This window comes from Rhinoraja longicauda, chromosome 1 (assembly GCF_053455715.1).
Source record: "Rhinoraja longicauda isolate Sanriku21f chromosome 1, sRhiLon1.1, whole genome shotgun sequence".
Classification (NCBI taxonomy): Eukaryota; Metazoa; Chordata; class Chondrichthyes; order Rajiformes; family Arhynchobatidae; genus Rhinoraja; species Rhinoraja longicauda.
In genome coordinates, this window is record NC_135953.1 from 52,814,173 (window position 1) to 52,839,656 (window position 25,484).

The 25,484-nt window shown below is 40.1% G+C and overlaps 1 protein-coding gene across 4 annotated transcripts in view; it reads left to right on the top strand.

Annotated features, from left to right (window-relative positions):
- ipo11 (importin 11) overlaps window positions 1-25,484 on the top strand; it is a 294,939-nt gene that overhangs the window by 108,422 nt on the left and 161,033 nt on the right. For all 4 annotated transcript variants that reach the window (XM_078397369.1, XM_078397338.1, XM_078397349.1 and 1 more), the window contains 6 exons: window positions 3,817-3,850; window positions 5,693-5,733; window positions 11,717-11,833; window positions 12,180-12,293; window positions 20,141-20,256; window positions 23,249-23,325. In XM_078397369.1, the coding sequence (XP_078253495.1) occupies window positions 3,817-3,850; window positions 5,693-5,733; window positions 11,717-11,833; window positions 12,180-12,293; window positions 20,141-20,256; window positions 23,249-23,325 (499 nt within the window). The remainder of the gene's footprint in view (window positions 1-3,816; window positions 3,851-5,692; window positions 5,734-11,716; window positions 11,834-12,179; window positions 12,294-20,140; window positions 20,257-23,248; window positions 23,326-25,484) is intronic.

Genomic DNA, 25,484 nt, shown 5'->3' on the forward strand with positions numbered 1-25,484 from the left:
TAGAATCTAGTAGTAATGAAAGCTTCAACAAGATGTTTGACCAGGCTGCGTATGGTAGGCTACTCTAAGGTTAGATCGCATGGAATCCAAAGAGAGAAAATTGGCTTCATGGAAGGAAGCAGAGGTGATGGTGGAAGGATGATTTTGGGACTGGAGGCCTGTGGATTAGTTATGTACCTCATTGTGTTGAGCCCATTGCTGTGAGTTTTTTTATATCAACGATTTGAATGAGAATGCACAAGGCATAATTAGTAAGTTTGCAGAACACACTAAAGTGGGTGGTATTGTAGATAATAAAGATGGTTACGAAATATTACAGCAAGATCTTGATCATTGGGCAAGTGGGCAGAGAAGTGGTTAATGGAGTATAATTTAGATAAGTGTATAATTTAGATAAGTATGAAGTCAAACCAGGGAAGGACCTTCACAGTTAATGGCAGGGCCCTGGGGAGTATTGTAGAACAGAGTGATCTAGGAGTGCAGGTACATTGTTCCTTAAAAGTGTTGTCAAGGATGATCAAGAAGGCTTTCTCACATTGGCCTTCATCAGGGTACTGTGTATAGAAATTGGGAAGTTCTGTTACGGTTGTACAAGACTTGGTGAGGCCACATTTGGAGTATTGTGTTCAGTTTTGGTGACACTGCCAGGATCATGAGGGAAATCTACACGGGTCCCACCTGCCCGCATTTGGCCCATGTCCCTTTAAACCTTTCCTATCCATGTACCTGTATAAATGTCTTTTAAATGTTGTTATAGTTGCCTCAACTACCTTTTCTGGCAACTCATTCCATATACCCACTGCTCTCTGTGTGAAATGTTGCCCCTCAGATTCCTATTAAATCTTTCCCCTGTTACCTTAAAACTATATCCTCTGGCATTTGATTTTCCTGCTTTGGATAGTTTCTGCTCATCTACCCTATCTATTTCTTTCATGATCTTGTACACCTCTATGAGATCACCTCTCATCCTCCTTTGCTCCATGGAAAACAGTCCTAGCCTGCCCAACCTCTCACTCTAGCTGGGCCTTGCCTGGCAACATCTTTGTAAATCCTCTGCACTCTATCCAGCTTAAGAACATCTTTCTTATAATAGGGTGACCAAAATTGAATACAATATCCCATCTGTGGTGTCACCAGTGCCTTGTCCAGCTGTTACATAACATTCCAACTTTGATACTCAATACCCTGACTGATGAAGGCCAATGTGCCAGAAGCTGCCTGTGACGCCACTTTCAAAGAACTATGTATCTGCACTGCAAGATCCTGCTGCTGTATAGCACTCCCCAGAGCCCTACCAATTACTGTGATGGTCCTGCCCTGAATAGATTTACCAAAATGAAACGCCTCACATTTATCTGCATCAAACTCCATTAACCATTCCTCTAACGACTTGCCCAACTGATCAAGATCCTACTTTAACCTTAGATAATCATCTTTGCAATCTCCAATACCACTCATTTTAGTATCATCTGTCGTGAGTAAAATGTCAGGTGGTTGCATCTGGATGCACCTGGAAGATTCCTTGCTGTCAGAAGTACTTATACGAGTTTTCGAGCCTGCAGTTACTCTTATGGAACTATCTTGCTAACCATGTGCACCCATGCTGATCGCACTTGTTAGTCATGTGGTTGTCCAGTCCAGCACACCAGAGATGTCTTGATATGACCAAACCCTACCCTTGATGTGACATGAATCCTGCTACTTTTAAATTGAAAATTTTCCAACTTGCTTTGAGCCACACCACAAGCAGCCTTAATATTGAAAACGTGCATCTTTGATGTGAGATGATTTAAAAAAAAAGTATGAACCACTTTTCATACTGATTTTGCTTAATGATTTTTAAGTATTTTATTTGCTTTGAACTAGATAAGGGACTTCCTAGATTTTGAATATGGGAACATGTATTCTGCCTATGTTATTATAGTATTCATTAAGTAAACAAGCTGTTACAACATGACAGATGGGCTCCTTTAAGTTCAGAGAGAGGAATGTATCTACTGTTGTATATTCCTTCTCTCCTGAGATGCTGCCTGACCTGCTGAGTTACTCCAGCATTTTGTGAAATAAATACTGTTATATATTTGATTGCCAATGCACACTGAATTCATATTTGGAACTTCGAATAAATATTCATTAGGTTTAATGTGTATGCTGGACCTTTTTGTAGAGAACAATTATTTTAAAACTTGAAACACTTATAACATGATTCTAGTGAATATTTCATTTTGTTTGGATTGAATTGAATTGAATTGAATTGAATTGAATAAATTTTATTAGCCAAGTGTGTATACATACAAGGAATTTGCCTTGGTGCTTTGCTCGCAAGTAACAACACGATATACAGTAAACAATTAAGAGTGAAACATTATAATTTAAACATGAAGAATGAAATAAAATACCAGAGTAAACGGAGGCTACAGACTGTTGGTTGTTGAGTAGAGCTACTGCTCATGGAAAAAAGCTGTTTTTATGTCTGGCTGTGGTGGCTTTGACAGTCCGAAGTCGTCTTCCAGAGGGAAGTGCTTCAAAGAGTTTGTGGCCAGGGTGAGAGGGGTCAGAGATGATCTTACCCCCTCACTTCCTGGCCCATGCCAGGAAGAGAGTGGGTACTGAACGTTCTAGTTAATTAAATAGACATCAGAGATTTGCTGATTTTAATACATTTTGGCATGGCGCATCCATCTTCAACTTCTTTAATTCTTGTAACATCAGAAAACACAGTTGTGGGAGAACTCTAACACTTAGTTTGTGCGTGAAACTAACATTAATTAATTTCTTCTTTGGAATGTGATAATGCCCGTTGTGTATTCAAAACGTCACTCCAACAAGGTGCATTTTATCAAAGTTGCACAGAATTTTAATATAGAAACAAGAAGCTGCAAATGCTGGTTTACAAAAAAAAGGTCACAGTGCTGGAGTAACACAGCAGGGTCAGGCAACATTTCTGGAGAACATGGGTGCAAGTCTAGGTAGGGCACAGAGAAAAGAGGGGGTGACAAGGGAGAAGGGTGTGGGTGGAGAGAAAGGGATGGGGGTGTTAGTTACCTACATTTGGAGAATTCATTGTTCATACTGCTGGATTGTAAGCTACCCAAGTGGAATATAATGTGCTGTTCCTCCAGTTTGCTTGTGGCCTCACTCTGGCATTGGAAGAGGCCTGTACAGAAAGGTCAGAATGGGAATGAGAAGAGGAGTAAAATGTTTGGCAACTGGGAGATCCTGTGGACTTCGGCTGACTGAGGCAAATGTTCGGCAAAGCAGTTGCCATCCATGCTGACCTTCCTTTCCTAGGCCACCCCCATTGCCAGAGTGAGGCCACATGCAAACTGGAGAAACAACACCTCATATTCTGTTTGGGTAGCTTACAACGCAATGGTATGGACATTAAATTCTCCAGCTTTGGGTAACTAATCAAACGTAAACCTCCCACCCCCCCCCCCCCTCCTTTTCCCCATCCTCTTCCCTGTGCTCCACCACAAATTTTGTCTTGTCATTTCTAACCTTTGACCAACAATCTGCCAATAGAAAAAAAACCCTCACCTTTATCTACCATTACTTGCCAGACTTTGTCTTGCCCCTCTTTTAGAGGTTTCTTTCACCTCTTACCCCACCACAAACAGTCTGAAAAGGTTCCCGACCTAAGACACCATCTATTCATGTTCTCCAGAGATGCTGTCTGACCCGCTGAGTTACTCCAGCACTTTGTGTAAGAATTTAAATATGTTGAATTTAAATTAACCAAAAAGTCCAAGTAATTGTTGATTGCATTTTAACTTGCTCTTAGTAGTTTACTTAATTCATTTTCCCTCCCTTTAGGTGCGTATTGAGACAGCTACAACCCTAAAGCTTGATATCCTTTTAAGTGTATTCAGGAATGTACTATTCTGATGTAATATTTGCTTTTGTTATTTCCTCTCAGAGATTATTGTGCTAATGATACCCTTATTGTGGTATTTAAGTGAGATTGTGCAGTATGTGTGACTGATAAGATGAGGACAGAAATTCTAAAACTATTGGTAAAATTTAAACTGTCTATGTGGGTAAGGACAAAAATGGCTTATATTTTGTAATCAATATATTTTCAAGTTTATATTTTTCTTTCATGTCTCTCAATATCGGTAGTTTTGTTTTATGTGTCCTTTTTTACACTATCTTCAGTGCCAGGTTTTTATTACTTAATAAAATATTAAATAACAAGAATTGGACCATTAAATAAACACAGTTTAACGTGTTTTGAAGGTCATCCTTATGTGATGGCAGACAAACTGTTGTCAATTTACAATCGTCCATGGAGTGTTAGGTGCCTGGGTTTATTCCTATACCCCAAAGGTGCTGGCCAGTAAATTGTCTGCTGAATATTACCCCATGATATAGGCAAGGAGCAAAAGAATCAAAGAAAATGGCTAGTGTAGTAAGTAGATTTGCTTATTTTAAGTTTACTTGATAAGCAAGACGTTTCTGTAATTACTTCCCAACTCTAAATGTTAAGAAATCGAATCCACTATCTAGAAATCATCTCCATTCCAGAGAAAGCAAAGTGTTATTTAACAAGATTATCTTTGAAAGGAATGGATATTCTTGGAAAAAATACGATGGAAGATATTTTGTACATATTTTTAATGATAATAGTTTCACCAGATTGATCATTTACACTGGAATAAATAAGTTACCTTGGAGGCTGAGGTATCTGAAGGATCTTGTAAACACGCTTCATTGGGTCAGTGATAGGAAAGCGAGTTTGATGAATGCTGAGGTCATGAATGAAATTGGCAGCAAGGAACCTTGCAAATGCAAGCAATTATGTTTCAGCCCATCTGATGTTAACATGAAGGAAATTGTGATTCTTTGGCAATGTAATAACATTGGGGTCTTTCACAAAGGCTTTATGCAAACATTTGAAAATAATCCCATGTTAATGAATGATGTAACTCCCAAATGAAATGTGTAGGCCTTATTTCAAGCACCCGCTCAACCCAATTTGCACTAGTTCTCAACCCAATTTGCACCTTTTGTTATTCCAGCCTGTTAAAAACAAAAAAATAGACACACAAGAGCATGAATATCGACCATCATTGAATATAATCATAGCTGATGTTCCCCAAGCCTCAGCTACTCACCTGCACCAATTCCTTAAAGAACTGAATTTCCCAATGTTTCAAAAAAAAAATTTCTACCTTCAGTGATGCAGCCCCCACTGTCTGCTAAGTAATCCAAAGATTCACCAAATTATGATTTGTGAGGAATGTATCGTGATTTTGGCCAGCCTGTTTTGACACTGAGAGGGAAAGAAGAGATGAAGTAGAGGAATTTGAACACTACACATTGATGAGGAGACCTTTTCCATCTTGACATTCTGTTACGGTTGCTTGTTTATATTATCCTTTCAGGTTATAGTCTAATTTTGGGTCATAAGGTAATAAAGAGGATTTAAATATAGTAATGTAAGACTAATAAAGTTACCAGTATTTTCCATTTCAGTTGTATTTTCAATGATTGAAATGAGGTTGGAAATTGATTCCAATTTTAACACTTTTTTCTAGTATGGATTCATTATACATGGTTTTGTGGGTTTATTATGCAGCTTATAACATTTTTAAATGTTTAGATTTTCAAACTGTTTATCCTTCTAATGTACTGAAGTATTTGCTTGTTATCGATTTAGAAAGGTGTTACTCTTTAACTTGATTATTACCTGTGGATGATTTTGCATTTAGAACAGAACAGTTTTTACCGGTAAGTAGTCTGTACTTTTAAATTAGTTTTGGCAAAATTGAAAGTTATTTTTTCAATAATTGTTATTTTACTGGGCCCTTTTGGTTACCTGAGAATGATAGAGCAAATATTCTCAGTAGAACCAAAGCACCATGAATTTTTACAGATATTATCCCTAAACTGCACATACTGTGAACCGTTTTTGTTTGTTTCATTGTTGCCGCATATATATTGATAAAGCAGTTGTTTAACCTTTCAAAATAATTGACTTTATCTCTGCAATATGGATCCAGAGATTTAAACATTAGATGCTTTATTTTTCAGAATTTGAACCTCATTATCACGAGTTGTAATTAAAGTAACAAACCATCCATTTTATGAATTCATTGTATTTCATTTATTTTCCTCTCCCTGATCAAAGGAATTGTTTTTTACTAATGCTGAGTAAATGTCAGTTTGTATTTATCCAAGATGTAAAAAATATGTTCAAGTTTGCGTCCTTTTGATTGATACTGCTCCCAAAACATTCTCTTTCTATAATTTGAAAGCAGTTTTTACTGCTTGGATTTAAGAGGCGTAATTTTTGTATTATCTACTAATCCAGCAGTGTAATATAAACTAAAATAAGAATTTGTTGAATATTTTGTCAAATATAAACAGTAATAAAAATGATCACAGCCCCTGATTTGAATGCATTTTATATCTTCAAACTCTAATAAACAAGACAGAACAGGAAATTTCACATGTGAGCACGGAAATTTGAAACTCTGAAAAAGGAAATTAAAGTATCTGTGGCCAGGATTTAATAAAAATGTAGTGGTGAAGATACATGAATGTTCAAATTAGTTTCCTTCAGCATCTTTTAACGCACTTGAAAATTTATATATTCAGTATTAAATATTCCCATTACATAGCTCTTGAATTTAATGCTTCAAAGTAGAAAACAAAAGTTTGCTGACGTGATAACATTTTGAATTTCTTTTAATATGCATTAGCCAGTATATTTATGGTCCTTACATTGTCCAGATTTGCCCTTGTTCATTTTTCTTGAGTTTGTACAGTCTTTCTGTCTTGTTGCAGTGGTGTGATATTCCTGAGTGTTTTGGTTTGACCACTTTAGAGGATGGTCAACCATGGCTGGTGTCATACACAGGCCACACTGAACAGATGTCGGAGACTTCCTTCACTGAAAGGCAAACTAGTTACATTTTACAATAACCAAATCACTTTATGTGCATCTTTATTGAGTCTCCAGATTTCTATTTAGAAATGGATCTTGAAGTTCTCAGACTGCTGTGGATAGTTGGAAGTCATATTATCATATCATATCATATATCTACAGCCGGAAACAGGCCTTTTCGGCCCTCCAAGTCCGTGCCGCCCAGTGATCCCCGCACATTAACACTATCCTACACCCACTAGGGACAATTTTTACATTTACCCAGCCAATTAACCTACATACCTGTACGTCTTTGGAGTACATATTCAAAAAGTCCCATGTCCAAGTCGAGTTTCATTATGCATGGAACTTCCTGACCTATATTTCATGATTTACTTGAGCATGGTTGTCTGGCATAAATCCTAAAAACTTGTTTTCTTTTTGAAAAATGTACTTGAAGCTATTGCAATTTCTTTCCTAACTACTTTCAGCCTTCCAGGGCACTAAATATTATTCTCCATGGTACTGCTAAGCTTCATTTTAGTTACTTTTAACATCGTACTAACCACCTTTAATGGTGTCTGGAGATGCAATCTCGGTTATCTCTGTAATTCCCATGCTTGCAAAACAAATGGAGCACATAGTTTTAGACCTTGGGAATGACAAAAATCTGCCTGAAATCTGAAATAACAATAGGAAATGCTGGAAACACTCAAGAGGTCAGGCATATCGACAAAATGAAAATGCAATTGATGTTTCGAGTCGAGGACCTTTCATAAGAACAGACGTACCTTTCACCCACCAAGTATGTTTCACCCATCAAGTACCTTTCACCCATCTTTCACCCATCCTGGTCTTGACTGTCATATACAAACATTTTTGGTAGTTATTTTAGGTTCAACTTCACTTTTCATGCTTAATCTTTGTAATCATTGTTTCTCTGGTACTTTTCTCTTTACACTACATTATACTCATGTATAGTTTGATTTGACGGTATAGGACACAAACAAAGCTTGTCTCTGCATCCCGCTACACATGACAGTAATAAACCAATGCCAATTTTACCTCATTACCATCTTCCATTTTAACCACGTTCCCTTTTTTTTGTACACTCAAAAAAAACCTCATTCTTATTCCAGACGTATCTATCTACATAACCTACCCTTTAATTTCTAGTCAGAATGATTTTTGGACCTTATCAATGCCATAGTTTTAACATCATCTAATGTTGGTCGACTGCCTTTTCTCTAAATTTTAAACCTGCTGAAAATAACTGATATCTGATTTTACCAATTTAAAAGTCTGAATCTCATTTTCCTTTGATTAGATTATGCTCTGTGCATTTTGCTACCTAGGATCAGTTTAAGCACCGTACCCTTCTAATCATACGCAACATATTAGTAAAACATATTTTCCAGTTGTTTGCTTGATTAGTCTAAAATTACTTACATCCTTCTTTCCTCTCATCTTTTCAAGATTAGACAGATGTCTTTCTGGAAGTGATTATCATGTAAAAAGATGCACTGGTATGTGCATTCAGCCTTTGCCTCAGGTGTTCTGTAAACGCCTTTGTGCGATGCAGGGGTGATCCATGATCAGCAAGTATGATGCACACGCCACGCTGGTGACAGAGATGTATTGGCAGCATATGTACTGACTGCTTAGACTTCGACTGAGTAAAACTCAAAATCATTCTTGCAATCTTGCATTTATGTGCTGTAAATCTGTCCTTTGTGATTGTTTTGCATTGTGCAGCATTAATGACAACTCTTCAGATTTGCATCTATTCTTTCAGACTTCTGTTGGAAAACTGTAGTAAATTGATAAGTGCAATTTTTAAAATGCAAACATCTTAAATATTTGATGTGGCTTGCCCGTTGTGACCATGTTGAAACCATCCCTTCTCTCCAGAGATGCTGCCTGACCCGCTGAGTTATTCCAGCATTTTGTGATACCTTCATGTTGAAATATCACCTCATCTCACAGTGACGCACTCAATCAGATGTTGACGTTTTAAAAACAGATGTGAGAAGGTCACCTTACATTTGTTTGCTTCTTTGACCATGGTGGTGATTGCTAGTTCATGCTGTGTGCAGAGCTAAAAAAGCAATGTCGCATTTTCACTCTCCCTGCCATACACATTGATCACATCCAACATGAACGTTAAAAAAAAAAGTATTGCTTTATTGGAAAGATGAGGCTTTGTCAGGTGAAAGGATACTTTGTGCTGAGGATCCTTCCCTTTCCTTCTTGTGAACCCATGTATAATACTTTCTCTACCCTCACATGGTGTGATCACATACACAATTTGTTATTCTATTTTTTGGGACATAAATAATCCACTTTTGTCCTATAGGATTTGCGGCTTTGAATCTCATGTTGGGGAAGAGCACTCGAGTGAAGTTATGGTAATTTCATGCAAAAAGACTGCTGATGGGACATTGACTGCCTTGGGTTTTCCACTTTCCCCACTTGCACTAACTATCATCCACAAAACGTGCATCACTCCCCTCACTAACAACCCTGATATCATCATCCATCCTGCTGACGAGGCTGGTGTTGTTGTAGTTTGGTAAACTAGCCTCCATCTTGTAGAGATCAGGTTCTCAGCCTTATTTTCATGGTGCCCTCTGGACTGCGAGCCCACCGCTAAACATCTGCTCCGCAGTCACAGACTTCATTGTCCATAGCCACAAAACCTAATTTCCTTGGGAGATCTCTCCTCAGCTTCCAACCTGCAGTCCTACAGCCTTGCCCAATCTGCTTCTACCTTCGACCCAAGATCTACAAGTAGGATTCCAGCCATTCTTTCAGCCTGCACTTGGCTGACTGAACATTTCTTCCTACCTGACTCCATTCTTTCTCCTTTGGTCCTATATCTTCTCAATTGCACCAGTCAACTTTGGATGTCCTCCACCACTTTGACAGTTTCCAATTCAGTAGTCTTCATAAGTACATCTTCACTGTCAATATACAATCCCTCTGCATCTGAGGATCTGAGGGCTGTCTGTCTCTTCCTTGAATAGTGCACTCACCAGAAACCATACACTTGTCCTCACATCAAACAACTTCCCATTCAACACCACTCGCTGTCTCCAGATCAAAGGACGTAGCCATGGGTATGGAGGGCCCAAGCCACGCCTGTCATTTTGTGCGATACTTCGAATTCTCGTTATTTCAAACTGTCTTTATTTGAGCCCACACATTTTTCTAACACTCCCGATTTGTCAACAACTACATTTGATGTTGCTTTCTGCTCTGACGCAGAATTCAATTTGCACCACTTTTAGAGCCAATTTTCTCCTTAATCTAATTTTCAATATGGTCTATTTCAATATGGAACCCAGGGATTCCCACAGCTATTCTGTCTCCTGGAAAGTCTTCTGATTCTATTCATTTGCTCAGATGAGGCAGTCAGCACAGGTGCTTCTGAAGTCTTTTTCTTCCTTCCTTAATTGTGGCTTTTCTACTATAGCGGACAGACACCATGAAGCCATCTCATCGATTTCCTTTCTAGACAAAGCAAGAATAGAGTTCCCTTTGCACCTGCCTTTCATCCCAACAGCCTCTGCCAACAACAGGTCATTCTTAGCAATTTCATCCAGCTCCAACACGATTCCACCATGATAACAAGGCTCATCGCAAGCTCAAGGAACAACACATCGTTCACTGTCTAGGCACATTGCAGCCTGGTGAAATTAATGTTTGAACTTTCTGTTCTGGTTTCATGAATATTGGGCATTTTTGCCTTCTGTCCTTTGAATACAATCAGACAATGCAACATTAGCAAAAGATTATGCAAAGAAGTTTAATTTTAACTGCTCCATTATTTCACCCAATCAGAGACATTCCAGTGAACCATTCATCACCTTTACCCACCTCCTCTGTTACCTACTCTAAATTATTTCTGTCTCAGTTCTGATGAAGAAACCTGGACCTAAAACATTAACTGTTTCTCTTCACAAAGATCCTGCCTGACCGGCTGCGCTTTTCCAGCATTTTCTGTTTTGTTTCAGCTTTCCACCATTTGCAGTTCTTTTACTTTCGATACAAAAGAGTTGCTTTGTTCCAGCTATGATGCTAAATGAGCTCAAAGGTTGAGGTTTTGTTCTCGGACAAATTAAATTAAACTGAATTTGCTTTGGCCATAACCATTCTGTTTGGCTTTCTGGGAATTGATGATCTTACATAATGATAGTAGACACAAAATGCCGGAGTAACTCAGCGGGTCAGGCAGCATCTCAGGAGAGAAGGAATGGGTGACGTTTCGGGTCGAGACCCGTCTTCAGACTAATGTCAGGGGAGGAGAAGGGACAAAGATAGGATGTAGTAGGAGACAGGAAGACGAGTGGGAGAACTTGGAAGGGGTAGGGGAAAAAGAGGGACAGAGGAACTATCTGAAGTTAGAGAAGTCAATGTTTATACCACTGGGGTGTAATAATAATAGGTGCCTTAATTTTCAGATTTATTGTATACGAGGTCTAAATGGTAAAAACATAAATACATTTGTGTACTGAGTATATTATAAGCATTCAAACTGGCCCCAACTGGCTTTAGCATGTTTTATGCAAGGAAGGAACAATTGAGTGTGGAGAGAATTTAATTATCCAACAAATAGTCCAGAGGACAGAAACCAGAGGCAATAAATTGCCATCTTAGTATACAGATTGGATTTTATTATTAGAAATAAAAGCAAAAGTTTCAAACAATTCAGATACAGTAATTAATTTTGTCCTAACAGCCGTGTTGTCTGTTGATTTTGTAATCATCGTTCCAAATATTTTTTGTTGCTGAAAATAACTTTTGAAATTTCTGAACTTGTAAATTTATTTTCTTCTGTTGTAGTACTTGGAAAGTATTTTCGGTCTTCTCTTCCAACTGCTGCAACAAGTCACAGAATGTGATACAAAAATGCATGTTTTGCATGTCATTTCTTGTGTCATCGAAAGGGTTGGGATGCAGGTAATGTTCCAGAAATGCGTACATTGTGCTTTACATAGTACTTTCTGCAAAAAAAACTCTATTCAAATTGGAAACTTAATCATGTACAAGTTGTTTCTCTGGTTATCATTTTAATAATGATATTTGATAAATTATAGGGTAGCTATTGTGATATTTCATATTTGAATGTGAACAATTAATTATGGTAGACCAGGAAAGAAAATTATTATTGATTGCACCTTTGCTCAGTAACTGGTTCTGTGCTTTTAATCCTGTAACAAGTTTTTAGAATTAATCCAATTTGCAATAATTGAATTTTTGTATTTCCTCTGCTTTTGCTTCAAGAATTATTTGTATTTATTTATAGATTCGTCCTTATGTTGGATGTTTGGTACAGTATTTACCTTTGCTTTGGAAGCAGTCTGAAGATCACAATATGTTACGGTGTGCAATTCTCACAACGCTGATCCACCTAGTGCAGGTATGGTTTGAAAGAATGCATTATCTTGTCAACAAGTGTAAACATGCTGAATTTCTTTTCATTATGCCTTTCTGGGAGTCCAACTCTGCAGCATCAGATTTGTTTTATATTATTTTTGCAATTTATATGTCTGAAGTTTAGTTATCAACAAGACGTGCACGTGATTGGAATGATGACGGGCTTTTATTGGTCATGAAAATGTTTTGTGGAAGTCATTATAATTTGGAGAAAGAAGAAAATAAAAAATGTTAGTTGCAGTTTAACAGTGGCTTAGTTTGATTTTGGAATGGAATCGGCTGATATCAAGTTTGGAGATAATTAATTCATCCAATTCAGTTCATTGATATTTGAAGGCTTTTTAATTGGAGAGCTGTCCAATGGACTAATCAAGTCATATTCATGGAATCATCATCCTAATCAACATCCTAGATTTTGCAGGAAAAGGGAAAGTGGCTTAGTGGGTGAATGGGGAACCTCAATATGCATCTCCAAGAGTAATGATCTGGTAGTATTAAACCTGACCAGTGGAATTGCAGCAGGTGGTGAGAGAACCTGCCCCCAGGAAACTCCTATTGGATTTCTTCCTAATCATTCTACATATCATAAGGCCTGTCAGACAAGGGCATCCGTTTGTCTTATGGTGTGCCATTGACATTGATGATGTGGAGGATTCAGAACAAATATGGCAACTTAAAGTTTGGGGAGCCATGGTCCACTGTGGACCATGACCGTCCATCAAATTATATTCCACTGCAATTTGAAAATGACTGAAACCAGAGATGAATGATGGTGATCAATGAGTAGGTACCAAAAGGAAGAATCTCCATGAATATCTTCATGCTCACTGGTCATATTGCATGGTAACCAGTGCCAAAGACGAGACTGACCAGTCTGCATTCTTCACTCAGCTCGATTCACTTCAAGGTGCCATGGTGTTTACAGCAGTCACAGGGCCTGCGGCACTTTGAATTTGTTCTACCATTCAAGATTTGTTGATTTACGTCTATACCATTTTCCTTCCTTTTGTCTCCATATCGCTTAATATCTTTAATTTACAGAGATCTATTTATTTACACAACCCTCCAGGGTAGAGAATTCCAAAGATCCACCAACCTCCATTGAAATAAATTTCTCCTAAATCTCGGTCCCAAATGGCCTTATTCTGGTTCTAGACTCTTCAGCCAAAAAAAATATTCTCTCTGCATGCTATGGACAACTGGGAGAATTTTGTAAGTTTCAAAGAGTTGTTCTCTCTTTCTGCCAAACTCGGGAATATGGACCCAATATGCTAAATATCTCTTCGTATGGCAAAATCAACATTCCTGGAAATAGCTCAGTGAATCTTCACTGTACTCCCTCTCTGGCAGTAATATTCTTTATGTCAACTAGGATACCAAACCTGTACATAATAAGGCCCTAAATGAGTGAATGAGACATCCTTTGTTCTATACCCAAATCCTCTTCCAATAATGTCCAACATACCATCTGCTTTGCTAATCACTTGCTGAACCTGCAACAATCAGTTGGCTTTAACTGATAGGCCATGCCGAGAAATAAGAAGGGTCTCGACCCGAAACGTCACCCATTCCGTCTCTCCTGAGATGCTGCCTGACCGTTGAGTTACTCCAGCATTTTGTGATACCTTCGATTTGTACCAGCATCTGCAGTTATTTTGCTACACAATTTGCCATGCTGAGAAACAATCTTTTTGGAAATCCAAAAATATCTAAGCTCTGAAGATAGACACAAATAGCTGGGGTAACTCAGTGGGACAGGCAGTATCTCTGGGGAGAAGAAATGAGTGACGTTTTGGGTCAAGACCCTTCTTCAGATTGGTTAGGGATAAGGGAAACGAGAGATATAGGAGATAATGTAGAGAGATAAAGAACAATGAATGAAAGATATACAAAAAAGTAACGATGATAAAGGAACCAGGCCATTGTTAGCTGTTAGGTGAAAAGGAGAAGCTAGTGCGACTTGACCGGGGAAGGGATAGAGAGAGAGGGAATGCCGGGGCTACCTGAAGTTAGAGAAATCATAATCATACCACTGGGCTGTAAGGCATCACAAAATGCTGGAGTAACCCAGCAGGTCAGGCAGCATCTAGGAGAGGGAATGGGTGACATTTCGGGTCAAGACCCTTCTTCAGACTGATGTCAGGGGGGGCGGGACAAAGGAAGGATATAGGTGGAGACAGGAAGACAGTGGGAGAACTGGGAAGGGGGAGGGGAAGAGAGGGACAGAGGAACTATCTAAAGTTGGAGAAGTCAATGTTCATACCGCTGAGCTGCCCAAACGAAATATGAGGTGCTGTTCCTCCAATTTCCGGTGGGCCTCACTGTGGCATTGGAGGAGGCTCATGGCAGAAAGTTCAGACTGGGAGTGGGAGGGGGAGTTGAAGTGCTCAGCCACCGGGAGATCAGGTTGGTTAAGGCGGACTGAGCGAAGGTGTTGAGTGAAACGATCGCCGCGCCTGCGTTTGGTCTCGCCGATGTAGAGAAGTTGACATCTGGAGCAGCGGATACAACAGATGAGGTTGGAGGAGGTGCAGGTGAACCTCTGTCTCACCTGGAAAGACTGTTTGGGTCCTTGGATGGAGTCGAGGGGGGAGGTAAAGGGACAGGTGTTGCATCTCCTGCGGTTGCAGGGGAAAGTGCCTGGGGAGGGGGAAGTTTGGGTGGGAAGGGACGAGTGGACCAGGGAGTTATGGTGGGAACGGTCTCTGCGGAACGCCGAAATGGGAGGAGATGGGAAGATGTGGCCAGTAGTGGGGTCCCGTTGGAGGTGACGGAAATGTTGGAGGATGGTTTGTTGGAATCACTGGCTGATGGGGTGGAAGGTGAGGACAAGGGGGATTCTGTCCTTGTTACAAATGGTGGGAGGGGGAGCAAGAGCAGAGCTGCGGGATATAGAGGAGGCGCTAGTGAGAGCCTCATCTATAATGGAAGAGAGGAAGCCCCGTTTCCTGAAGAATGAGGACATCTCTGATGCCCTAGTGTGAAACACCTCATCCTGGGCGCAGATGCGGCGTAGATGGAGGAATTGGAAGTAGGGGATAGACTTTTTGCAAGAGACAGGGTGGGAAGAAGTGTAGTCCAGATAGCTGTGGGAGTCAGTGGGTTTGTAGTAGATGTCAGTCACTAGTCTCTCCTATGATGGAGATGGTGAGATCCAGAAACCTGCTGAATTACTCCAGCATTTTGTGATACCTTCGATTTGTACCAGCATCTGCAGTTATTTTGCTACACCACTGGGCTGTAAGCTGCCCAAGCAAAATATGAGATGTTGTTCTTTCAATTTGCATTTAACCTCATTCTGACAATGGAGGAGACCTAGGACAGAAAGGTCTGTGTGGAAATTTGAAGGAGAATTAAAGTGTTTAGCAAACGGGAGATCAGGTTCAGGTGGACTGAGCGAAAGTGTTCAGCGAAACAATTGCCCCGTCTACATTTGGTCGCGCCGATGTATAAGAGTCCACATCTTGAACAACGGATACAGTAGATGAGGTTGGTGGAGGTGCAAGTGAACCTCTGCCTCACCTGAAAGGACAATTGGGGTCTGACAGAGTCGAGGGAGGAGGTATAATGGACAGGTGTTGCATCTTCTGCAGTTGCAGGGGAAGGTACCAGGAGAGGGGGTGGTTTGGGTGGGAAGGGATAAGTTAACCAGGGAGTAGCGGAGGAAACGGTCACTGTGGAAGGCGGAAAGGGGTGGAGATGGGAAAATGTGGCTAGTGGTGGGATCCCATTGGAGGTGGGTCCCCACCACGAAGGCCTTAAAGCCCTCTGTTTCTTCCTCGACTGCAGAACCATTGATTTCTCTCACTTCAGGTAGCCTCGGCATTCCCTCTCTCTCTATCCCTCTTCCACGCAAGTCGCACTAGCTTCTCCTTTTCACCTAACAAACAGCTAATAATGGCCTGTTTCCTTTATCATCATTACTTTTTTTCATATCTTTCATTCATTGTTCTTTATCTCTACATCATCGCCTGTATCTCTCGTTTCCCTTATCCCTAACCAGTCTGAGAAAGGGTCTCGACCCGAAACGTCACCCATTCCTTCTCTCCAGAGATGCTGCCTTTCCCGCTGAGTTACTCAGCTTTTTGTGTCTATCTTCGTCTTAAACCAGCAGCTGCAATTTCTTCCTACACAAATATCTAAGCTCCGTGTACCCAAGGAAGGAGATGGAGAACAGAGTAATATAGTATTAAGGCAAGAACCTATTCCGTAATGTCAGTAAGATGAGAGCTAGTCATCGACTACAGGAAACGAGGTAATGCACGTGTCCCAGTCAGCATCAACCGTGCAGAAGTGGAGAGTACTTCAAGTTTCAAGGTGTAAAAATCACCCAAGTTTTTTCCCGCACCAACCACATTGGCGTTACTGCCAAGGATGTAGACTGGCGCCTATAGTTCAGAAGAAATTTGGCATGACTCCAATGACTCTTACCACTTTCTACAGATGCATCAGTGAAAGCATCCTATCCGGATGCATCACAGCTTTGTTTGGCAACTGCTCTGTACAAGACAGCACAAAATTGCAGACGTTTGTAGATGCAGCCCAGTCTATCACGTACACCAGCCTCTCTATCCCCCCACGTCCAGCCATCGGCTCCATCTACACTTCATGCTGCCTCAGGAAAGCAGCCTACAGAGTCAAGAATGACTTCCACTATGGTGATTCCCTCTCCTCTCCTCTCCCATGGCAGAAGATTTTTTTTAAAAGCTTGAAAGCACATTCCATTAGATTCAGGAACAGCCTCTTCGCAGCTGTAATATAAACTAAAGGTGCTTACTGATCTCCCAACCTAATCCGTTGAGACCATTACCATTTTTTAAATTCTGCCCTCTCTCTGTAGCTGTAACATTATAATCCTGCTTTCTGGCTATTTCTCTTTTTGCTTGTTTTTACCTGTTTTTAAATGTACATGGTTTGATTTGACTCATGCATGGCATGATGTGACTGAACGCAAAATAAATTCATTTCACTATATCTCAATACACGTAACAATAATAAACCAATAGATCCTTAAAATTTCATGGTTTATAAAATGCTGACCTTAATATCAAGAGTATTGTAATGCAAGAAATCCATGATGCAAATAAATAGGATAAAAGTCTAAACATGGAGTATTGTGCAATCTGGGCATCACTGAGATAATTGAGCGTGCCTGTAAATCCCTTGATATGCTCTACCCACCTTTTTTAAACAGAGGAATCTGCAGCAGGTTAATCTAGTGCAGGAAAAGTGTTTCTATTGATTTGAGTAGAGTAGAATGTCTGTGAGGTACATTTAATTTAATTTACATTGTATGAGCAGATTGAGGTTTTTTTCAATGCTTTCATTTGGATTTTCATTTTTTAGTCTTTGCATGATTGTGAAGATGTTAATGCCTTTGAAGGTTTTCTAAATTAAAGGTGTAATGATTTATTATTGTCCTATGTACTGGCTTAGATTGTCAAAGTTTTTCTCAGTTCTACATTCCTCTTCTGCCACCAGTCCCCACCCACCTTATATAATGATACAGATGTGCACAACGCCCAAAGTTTTGCCTTTGTGCAGGTTTTAAAAGGTCAACAGGTCATAAGGGCAGAATTAGGCCATTCAGCCCATGAAGTCTACTCCGCCATTCAATCATGACTGATCTATCTCTGCCCCATAGCTCCATTCTCCTGCCTTCTCCCCATAGCCCCTGACACCCATACTAATCAAGAATCTATCTATCACTGTTGTAAATATATCCATTGATGGCCTCCACAGACGAATTCCACAGATTCACCACCCTTTGACTAAAGAAATTCCTCCTCATCTCCTTCTTAATGGAATGTCCTTTAATTCTGAGGCTATGACGAATCCTAGACTTTCCCACTCATGGAAACATCTACTCTATCCAATTCTTTTGCTATTTGGTATATTTCAATGAGGTCCCCCCTCATTCTTCTAAACTCCAGCAAGTACAGGCCCAGTGCCATCAAAAATATGTTAACCGACTCATTCCTGGGATAATTTTTGTAAACCTTGTCTGGACCCTCTCCAGAGCAAGCACATCCTTCCTCGGATATGGTGCCCAAAATTGCTCACAATAATTCAAATGCAGCCTTACCAGTGCCTTAAAGAACCTCAGCATTACATCCCTGTTTTTGTATTCCAGCCCTCTTGAAATAAATGCTAGCGTCGCGTTTGTCTTCTTTACTACCAATTCGGCTTGCAGATTATCTTTTTGGGAATCCTGCACCAGCACTACCAAGTCCTTTTGCACCTCAGATTTCTGGATTCTCTCCCCATTTGGAAAATAGTCTACGCTATTATTCCTACTACCAAAATGCATGACTCCACACTTTGTTACACTATATTCCTGCCAGTTCTCTGCCCACTCACCCATCCTGTTCTGCAGAGTCCCTGCTTTCTCTACACTCTGCCCCTCCACTTATTTTTGTATCATCAGCAAACTTGGCCAAGAAGCCTTCAATCCCCTCGTCCAAATCATTAATATGCAACGTGAAGAGTAGCGGCCCCAGCACCGACCCCTGCGGAACTCCGCTAGTCACTGGCAGCCAACCAGAAAAAGCCCCCTTTATTGTCGCTCTTTGCCTTCTGCCATCCAGCCAACCTGCATCCATGCTAGTATCTGCCCGTTGATACCATGGGCTCTCATCTTACTTAGCAGCCTCATGTGTGGCATTTTATCAAAGCCTTTCTGAAAATCTAGCTAAACAACATCTATTGACTCTCCTTTGTCTGTCCTGCTATTTACTTCTTCAAAGAATTCCAGCAGATATGTCAGGCAAGACCTCCTCTTCACAAAATCATGCTGACCGGCCTCTTTTTATCGTGAACTTCAAAGTACTTCATAACCTCATCTTTTATAATGGACTCTAAAATCTTACTAACCACCAAAGTCAGACTAACCGGCCTATAGTTCCCACTGTTCTGCTTTGTTCCCTTCTTGTGCAGCAGGGTAATTTTGCCAATTTTCCAATCATCCAGAACTTCTTCTGAATTTAGTGATTCTGGAAATATCAAGAATTACTGTTGAGGACTCAAAGTCACGTGAAGTCACAAGCTAATGGTGGGGATCTGGGCAAGGTATCTATTGGTTTTTACCATGGGTCACCTGTGAGCACTGAGCTCTCCATGCTGATCACAAGCTCGAGGCCAAGGGAGTCAATTGAGATCAATGTGGATCTGCTGGCCGATATGCCCAATAGCTGGGCTAAACATAAGGCGATGTTGCAACACTGTGCTGTGAGGTTCCTTATGACTAGGAAATTTCCCTGCTGAACCCGTGACAAGTTATCCCCCACAAGTACAGCAGCTGCATTGAAATGAATGAATAAAATCAGCTGCCATATGAAAGCAAGTACAGCTTTCTATTGCATTGGAAAGTTGGTGTATGTGTAATCTGAGCCAGGTAACATCAATTTTAACATAGTTTAAAGCACTTTTTTAATGTCTCAGGATGTGTTTCAATAATTCCTCTGAATTACTTTCTCTTTTTGGTTGAATAACATCTACATTCTTCACAGATAATTTAACATTTTCTGATGATTGTTGCTTTATATTAATAAAAACATCCTTTTGCTTAGTACTATATTTCTTGGACCTTGTTTCCTTCCTTTGTTATCCTCGATTCTTGACTTTGTTCGGCCCTATTTTTCTCATCACTTTCCTTTGTCTTCAGTTATGTTATTTTCACCAGATGCATTTGTATACCATATGCATTCTGTGCATTTGAGCACATGTTGGGAATCAAGTCAAGTCAAGTCTACTTTATTATATGTATAGAGCTAATAATATTATTTTCCTTTCCATGTGGTGGAATTATTTGTCTACTTTTCTTGCCTGTAGGGTTTGGGAGCAGACAGCAAAAATCTGTACCCATTCTTGTTGCCAGTCATTCAGTTGAGTACAGATGTTGCCCAGCCTCCCCACGTTTATCTCCTGGAAGATGGTTTAGAATTATGGTGAGTAAACCATCCTGAGAAATTATTTGACTTTTAATGAAATTGACAATTTTGTTGTTGTGCATCATCATTTACTCATTGGATAGGATCTTGCATCGGGAGTTGGGAAGTTCAAGATTTGATGCACTTGTCTGAAGAGGCCCTGAATTTGTTGATAGATGATCAGCTTTTCAGAAATTCACAGAATATCAGTTCAGTAGTTTAGAATGGCTTTGATGGAGTGGCTTGGAATTGTTTTTTAGGTGTCTTGGTTTCAACTGCCTCAAATGTTGGTTCACAATTGGGATTTGGCTCTGTGATATGATTCTTTTGCCAACTCTGCAACATTTCAAAGCTCCCATATTTGTGCCAATTAGGTGAACATTAACAGGAAATGGCTTCTCTAATGTCTACCCAAAGAATAGCATTCAAATGAATGGGGTCTTTGAGCCTATTCCGTGCCCATCTGATAAATGCTGGAGAGACGAGTCCCCAGTATAATGGTGGGGACTTTAGTACAATTGGATGCCGCGACTGGGTTCAAAGAAATCCAATAATGGAACATTGTGACAGATATGGTGGCATTAATTGCTCAGTAAGGTCCAAACGTGAAGCGGGACCAAAGCTTTCTCCTAGTCACAACCAAAGGCCATACTCACTCAGCCTTTTGCCCCAAACAGTCTGATCATTTAATGTAACTGTACATGAAAGCACCAAAATATTACATCAAAAAGGTTCATTGAATTTTTTTTAGAGAAAATCAACATATTTGATTAAAAAAGTACGCAGTTTGAAATAATTTAATGTATTATTGACTTTTATATTTCATACATTTTATTGCAGCAGGGTGTTGTAATACTTGAATTCTGAGAACAATTTGCAGTTTAAATGAAGGTAGAAATGTATCTTTAGCATAGATTTCAGGATATGTTTTCAGTAATATAGGCTTCAGATTCATGATAAACAATTTAATGGACAATAGACAATAGGTGCAGGAGGAGGCCATTCGGCCATTCGAGCCAGCACCGCCATTCAATGTGATCATGGTTCATCATTTTCAATCAGTACCCCGTTCCTGCCTTCTCCCCATACCCCCTGACTCTGCTATCCTTAAGAGCTCTATCTAGCTCTCTATTGAATGCATTCAGAGAATTGGCCTTCACTGCCTTCTGAGGCAGAGAATTCCACAGATTCACAACTCTCTGACTGAAAAAGTTTTTCCTCATCTCCGTTCTAAATGGCCTACTCCTTATTCTTAAACTGTGGCCCCTGGTTCTGGACTCCCCTAACATTGGGAACATGTTTCCTGCTTCTAACGTGTCCAACCCCTTAATAATCTTATACGTTTCGATAAGATCCCCTCTCATCCTTCTGAATTCCAGTGTATACAAGCCTAGTCGCTCCAGTCTTTCAACATATGACTGTCCCGCCATTCCGGGAATTATCCTAGTAAATCTACGCTGCACGCTCAATAGCAAGAATATTCTTCCTCAAATCTGGAGACCAAAACTGCACACAGTACTCCAGGTGCAGTCTCACGAGGGCCCTGTACAACTGCAGAAGGACCTCTTTGCTCCTATACTCAAATCCTCTTGTTATAAAGGCCAACATTCCATTGGCTTTCTTCACTGCCTGCTGTACCTGCATGCTTCCTTTCAGTGACTGATGCACTAGGACACCCAGATCTCGTTGTACATCCCCTTTTCCTAACTTGACACCATTCAGATAATAATCTGCCTTCCTATTCTTACCGCCAAAGTGGATAACCTCACACATATCCACATTAAACTGCATCTGCCATGCATCCGCCCACTCACACAACCTGTCCAAGTCACCCTGCAACCTCATAGCATCTGCCTCACAGTTCACACTACCACCCAGCTTTGTATCATCTGCAAATTTGCTAATGGTACTTTTAATCCCTTTAGATACATTTTGATTTTTTTTTGTAATATTGTACTAACAGCATTAAAACATGGAAATATTTTTAGCTAACTTCATGCATACTCACTGTGATGCCTATGCACCCTCATCCCATTTACCCACATTAGGCCTGTTACCCTTTCCTGCTACATCTTTCCTATCCAAGTACCTGTCCAAACGACTTTTAAGCATTCTAATTGCAGCTCGGTCCAGAAATTTACCACTCCCTACATGAAACCTACTCCTCAGATCTCCTTTAAGTTTCTCTCCTCTCCCCTGAAACCTGTACCCTTTCATTCTCGACTTCCCTGGGAAAAATAAACTATTTTATCTAGCCCCTCATCATTTTATAAACCACTTAAAATTGTTTGCAAAATGTCAAAGTATTTACAGAAATTGTTATTCAGTGGCATGCCTTTAGACCCAACCCTATATCTTTGACAAATTTCAATCAATTTGCTATCAGCCTAGATTTTGCACCTCTGCAGATTGAGGTTTGTATCTTTTGACTAAAACAAGCGTGTTTTAATCTGATCCATAATTAACAGTATACTCTTATTTTCTGTGTTTGTTTGAAAATAATACTTGCCAAGATTAAAAGAAAAAGAGAAGTCCAGCATGATAAATGCTCATGCATATTTCTGAAATGGCAAGTGGAGAGTTACTGCATAGTACAAGAGAAATATCCCATATGTGCATTATGACAGCAAAATAATTCATTCTTTGGATCAGTGAGAGAGCATCAGAAGTACGTGAGAAATTTTAAATGGGGAGAGTCATTTGTTATTTAATGAAGTTAAAATGAACCAGTAGCTGTGCTTTTATTCGTGGTGTTAAACTGTAGTTTGGATTTTGTTTCATGATCTTTAGACGCTAATCCCCATAGCAAATGAGCTATGTAATTGCACTGTTATTCTGAATTGGTAATTGGACCCATAAGTATTTTAATCAGTGCTTTTGCTTGCGTGCTGATGGTGAGATGCTGCAATATTGCAGTACTTTTATCAGATTATACTGTTCACCTGTTTATTTTGAGGCTGTTAAATGTCAATGGACTCCTGACAATTGCATTTTTATTGTCACCTTATAGGTTAGCAACACTGGAAAACAGCCCATCCATCACTCCAGAGCTCCTTGGAGTGTTTCAGAATATGTCTGCTCTACTCGGTAAGTATAAAATGTGGCCTAATGGGCTTATATTTTAAATAGCAAATTTATTCAGGATTGCCTTTAGGATTGTTATTTTTTGTAATCTATATTTGCAAATACCATTTAGCAAAAGTTTGATTCAAGCTATTTATTGAATTAAATGGCTGTAATGGCTGTTCCTCCTGCGATTTGGATGGGGAAGGAATTTAATAATAAATTGATCATTATTTTAAAAAATCCAGTTTTTAATTTCTTTCCAGCTTTAAGCCTGGGTCACAATCCACTGCAGTAACCTGAAATATTAAATACGTGCCTCCTATATTTAAAAAATCTCCATTTAAGCAAATGATATGGAATATCTTTTTAGATTTTAGAGAGCAACATTTACCATTCTTTATTTATTATGTTTTCTATGTTTTGGGCTTTTTGTGATTGATCAATTTGCTGAAATGAATGACGCACCACATCACAACTTGGTGCCTCAGCATTATTCTGATAAGATTGCACATGTCAATTGAGTTAACTTTTTGATATACTGCAGTTTTTCATTGTACCCCAATGCAACAGACTGGATGGCAATATAAATAAAAATGATAAAGCATATGCTTTTATATATTGTGACATCTCTTCAGCACAGAATTGTGAACATGCAAGCTCATTGCTGTAAAGGAGTTAATGATTTTAATTGCATAGAGTCACAGAGTGATACAGTGTGGAAACAGGCCCTTCGGCCCAACTTGCCCACACCAACCAACATGTCCCAGCTACACTAGTCCCACTTGCCTGGGTTTGGTCCATATCCCTCCAACCTGTCCTATCCATGTACCTGTCTAACTGTTTCTCAAAAATGTTGGGATAGTCCCTGCCTCAACTACATCCTCTGGCAGCTTGTTCCATACACCCACCAACCTTTGTGTGAAAAAGTTACCCCTCAGATTCTTATTAAATCTTAGAAATACAGAAACTGAGAAAAATAGATGCAGGAGTAGGCCACTCGGCCCTTCGAGCAAGCACTGACATTCAATATGATCGTGGCTGATCAACTAAAATTAGTACCCCGTTCTGGCTTTTTCCCCATATCCCTTGATTCCTTTAGCCCTAAGAGCTAAATCTAACATTGAAAACATCCAGTGAATTTACCTCCACTGCCTTCTATGGCAGAGATTCCACAGATTCACAACTCTCTGGGCAAAGAAGTTTTTCCTCATCTCAGTTCTAAATGGCCTACCCCTTATTCTTAAACTGTGACCCCCTGGTTCTGGACTCCCCTAACATCAGGAACATTTTTCCTACATCTAGCCTGTCCAATCCTTTAAGAATTTTATATGTTTCTATATGATCCCCTCTCATCCTTCTAAATTTCAGTGAATACAAGCCCGGTCGACCCATTCTTTCATCATATTTCAGTCCCGCCATCCCGGGAATTAACCTGGTGAACCTACGCTGCACTCCCTCAATAGCAAGAATGTCCTTCCTCAAATTAGGAGACCAGAATTGCTCACAATACTCCAGGTGCGGTCTCACCAGGGCCCTTTACAACGGCAGTAGGACCTCCTTGCTCCTAAACTCAAATCCTCTCGCAATGAGGGCCAACATGCTATTGGCTTTCTTCAATGCCTGCTGTACCTGCATGCTTATTTTCAGTGACTGATGTTCAAGCATACCCAAGTCTCGTTGCACCTCCCCTTTTCCTAATCTGACACCATTCAGATAATAATCTGCCTCCCTGTTCTTGCCACCAAAGTGGATAACCTCACTTTTATCCACATTATACTGCATCTGCCATGCATCTGGCGACTCACCCAACCTATCCAAGTCACCCTGCAGCCTCATAGCATCCTCAACGCAACTCACACTGCCAGCTTTGTGTCATCTGCAAACTGCAAAAGGGGGAAATGGGTAACTAGAGAGAGAATGGGACCTCTCAGGAATCTGTGTGGAGCCCCAGGAGATGGGCAAGGTACTAAATGAGTATTTCTCCGTATTTATTGAGGAGAAAGACAGTAGGACGGAGGAAATTGGAGCAGTCACTGGAAGTGGCTTGAGAGCAGTCAGGGTTAGCGTCGAAGAAGTACTGAAGGTACTGTCGCGATGAAGGTAGACCAATCACCAGGGCCTGATCAGAATAATCCGAGGACATTGTGGGAAACTAGAGAGGCAATTGCAGGAGCCCTGTT